Genomic DNA, 3,055 nt, shown 5'->3' with positions numbered 1-3,055 from the left:
TGTCTTGCATACTTCGGGCTTGAGTCCACTCCGGTATCTGTGTCTGACCCACTGGACATTTTTCTTTGGTTCTGGCGATTAGGACGACGGGGGGTAGAACCAGTGGTCATAGGCTGCATCATGCAAGCCTCTCGCATCAAATCCGAATGGTCCTTTGGGCTATTTCCGCCCAATTCCACTTTAGGACCAACATCCGAGGTAACAGACGATTTACTGGAGTTCGAGCGATTCAATCGATGGGGAAAGCTCTCTGAGGTGATGGGCTGCTTCGCGCAAGCCCCGGATGTCGATTGGGATGATTTGTGATGGACAGATGGGCGAGTTTTGGTCGGTTTGGTGATTTGCGGTGTGTTGTACCCAACTTTTGCACCTTTATTCCCCCTTAAATCACCACTCTGACATCCTGCGATGCCCATAGGTTTATCACCTACTCGCCATTTCCATATTCCCCCTTCCCTAAAATCGACCTTCACCTGCGCATGTTCATAGTTGCCAGTTTGGGTAAACCCGGCATCGTTGTCTGAAGCTGAGTGCGCATCTTCAGCTTTTCCGACATCCACCAAGAGTGGACATATGTTCCCACTTCTGCTGGCCTTTGCTAGCGGTTTTCTGTATCGGATCAGCGTTGCACCCTCCTTGTTGAAAATCGTGTTTATTTCTGCATCACAAAGCTTTGTGGTCGATAGCAGGGGATCTCGGAGTTCAGGTGCGTATAAAACATTTCGGAATGTTACTGATTTGTCTCTCCCATTCAGGTGGACCTTTCCGATGATATTTCCGATGCCGCTGGCCTCAATAAAGCGATTATCGGCTACCCATATCGGAGTCGGGGTTTCAAGTTTATGGAAAGAGGAATAATGGGAGGCATCATTTGTCATATGTGATGATGCTCCGGAGTCGATGATGAAATGGATATGTCGGGAACTTCTGCGAGTGCGGAGAGTGTCCTCATCCGAGTGTGCAGTATAGGTTTGGTGAGTCTTAGATTGTTTCCAATCTTGTCTTGTCGTCCAGGCTAATCCTTCAGACCTTTCACCAGTTCCCTGTCCCTTCGACTTCTTCCTCTTTGGGCTGACTCCTTCAGCTCCACCCCCTTCAGCCCAACATACTTCCACCACATGTCCGAATTTTCGACAATTTAGGCACTTCGGCCTCTCGGAAGATTTTGACGTGGAGTTGGCTGACTTCGGTTTATGACTCAGGGGCGACTTCCTTGAAGTCCGTGAATTATCCTGAGATGGAATAGGGGATTGTGTGGTATGGCTGGTAGTGGAATGGGTGCGAGTTTTGAAATGGGTTGTTAATCGGCTCCAAGCTTCGGCTGCCGATGTTAGTCCCTTCAGTTGGGACTTTATTTGGTCATCAACGGACTTTGTAATTATGTGTAGAATAGTCGCGTTGGCATCATCCCATTGATCAAGCGGTGATTGAGGAGATAAGGAAGTTGAAGCGGTGTTGTCAGGGATGGTAGGGTCTGGCCGCTTTCTTTCTCCTTCCGCGAGTGTAAGCAATTTCCGCTTCTTCAATATGAGCTCCATGCGGTACTTCCAAAACTCCCAATTTGAACCATCATTGCTGAGTGATCCGGAGCTTCTAGTAATGCAGTCAAGTGAGCTAAAATCCATTTTGGAATTGTAAGCGGGAGTTCCTTGGGTTGAGATCCTTGAGCGCTCTGGGCTCATAACCTGTTGATGAGCGACTTATGATCTCGGAGCTGGACTATGAGTAATGACTCAGTCTCAGCCAATATGCGTGAAGAACTAGATATATTACCTATGAGTAATGACTAGAGGTAATATACATAATATAAGTTACAATGATAAAGCAATGAGGGAATGTAACTAACTAACCTCAGTCTCAGCCAATATGCGTGAAGAACTGAGGGAAAAGGAAATGAATTCAAATGAATGAATATGTCCGTGGCCTGGCACGGGTTAGTCCAAAATAGGCAAAAGAAGGTGTTGTGACTAAGCAGTCACATGGTGGATTCTGGGCGAGTTGCTCTCCCAGAATATTCCCACGCTAACGCAGGAATGTGGCTGTTCAGGTTAACTCCGCTGGAGTACCCTCATAGCACACGGTTCCTCCAACAGTATGCAATGTGCCAGGAGCAGTGGGAGGAAAATTTTGGTCTCTAAAAAGTTGAAAAAAAAAATTTAGGGAAAAAAATCAAAAAAATTCAGGAACTATAGTGCCTTTAAAGTGCTTTCAGGACATATAATTATTTGTGAAATTGAGGAAGAAATGATGGAGAAAAATGGAAAATACTTTTGGAGACCTGAGAAGTAATGAGAACTGAATTGATGGGAAAGTCTGAAAATTGAATAGGAAAGTGAGGGGAAGCCTTGTAGCATTGTTATTTTCTGCTGTTGTGATTTTTCCTGATTGTTCTTGGTCTCACTCCCAGCTGCTCCTGGACCCTCCCAGGAGCTTTCAGGAGCTTCCAGGAGTATTGAGGAGCAGCTGGGAATGAGACCAAGAAGAATCGGGAAAAATCACAACAGCAGAAAATAACAATGCTACAAGGCTTCCCCTCACTTTCCTATTCAATTTTCAGACTTTCCCATCAATTCAGTTCTCATTATTTCTCGGGTCTTCGAAAGTATTTTCCATTTTTCTCCATCATTTCTTCCTCAATTTTGCAAATAATTATATATCCTGAAAGCACTTCAAAGGCACTACAGTTCCTGATTTTTTTTTTGATTTTTTCCCTAATTATTTTTTCAACTTTTTAGAAGTCCCTATTTTTCAAATTTTCCTCATTTCCCTCTATATTCCCCCTCATTCTCCCCCTCATTCCCCCCTCATTCTCCCCTCATTTCCCCCCTCATTTCCCCCCTCATTCTCCCCCATTTCCCCTTCCTCCATATTCTGCAAGTCCGAAAGTGATTAAGTTGCCAGATTAATCATATATCAGGCCATAAATTTTGACTGTGTATTGGTGAGTCTCAGTGTCCTTGATGTATAGTATAGTGTTTGACCTAAATGTTAAGTAGTGTCTTGTTGTGTTAGTCTTGTGGTAGGGGGTATTCATGGGGAGTCTTCCCTCTTTTTT

General features: G+C 44.6%; 1 protein-coding gene across 1 annotated transcript; it reads right to left on the bottom strand.

The window, feature by feature from the left end:
• Positions 1-818: 818 nt before the first annotated feature.
• On the bottom strand, positions 819-1,538 carry EI90DRAFT_2954707 (uncharacterized protein; the record flags this gene model as incomplete). Its single annotated transcript, XM_039055432.1, has 1 exon — positions 819-1,538. A coding segment is annotated over one exon (720 nt), but the record flags the coding sequence as incomplete, so codon positions are not given.
• Between the last annotated feature and the right edge of the window lie 1,517 nt (positions 1,539-3,055).

Source organism: Cantharellus anzutake (assembly GCF_015039405.1).
Source record: "Cantharellus anzutake strain C23 chromosome Unknown EI90scaffold_237, whole genome shotgun sequence".
Lineage (NCBI taxonomy): Eukaryota > Fungi > Basidiomycota > Agaricomycetes > Cantharellales > Hydnaceae > Cantharellus > Cantharellus anzutake.
The sequence above is the reverse complement of the archived record's forward strand: the minus strand, read 5'-3'. Positions and strand labels throughout refer to the sequence as shown.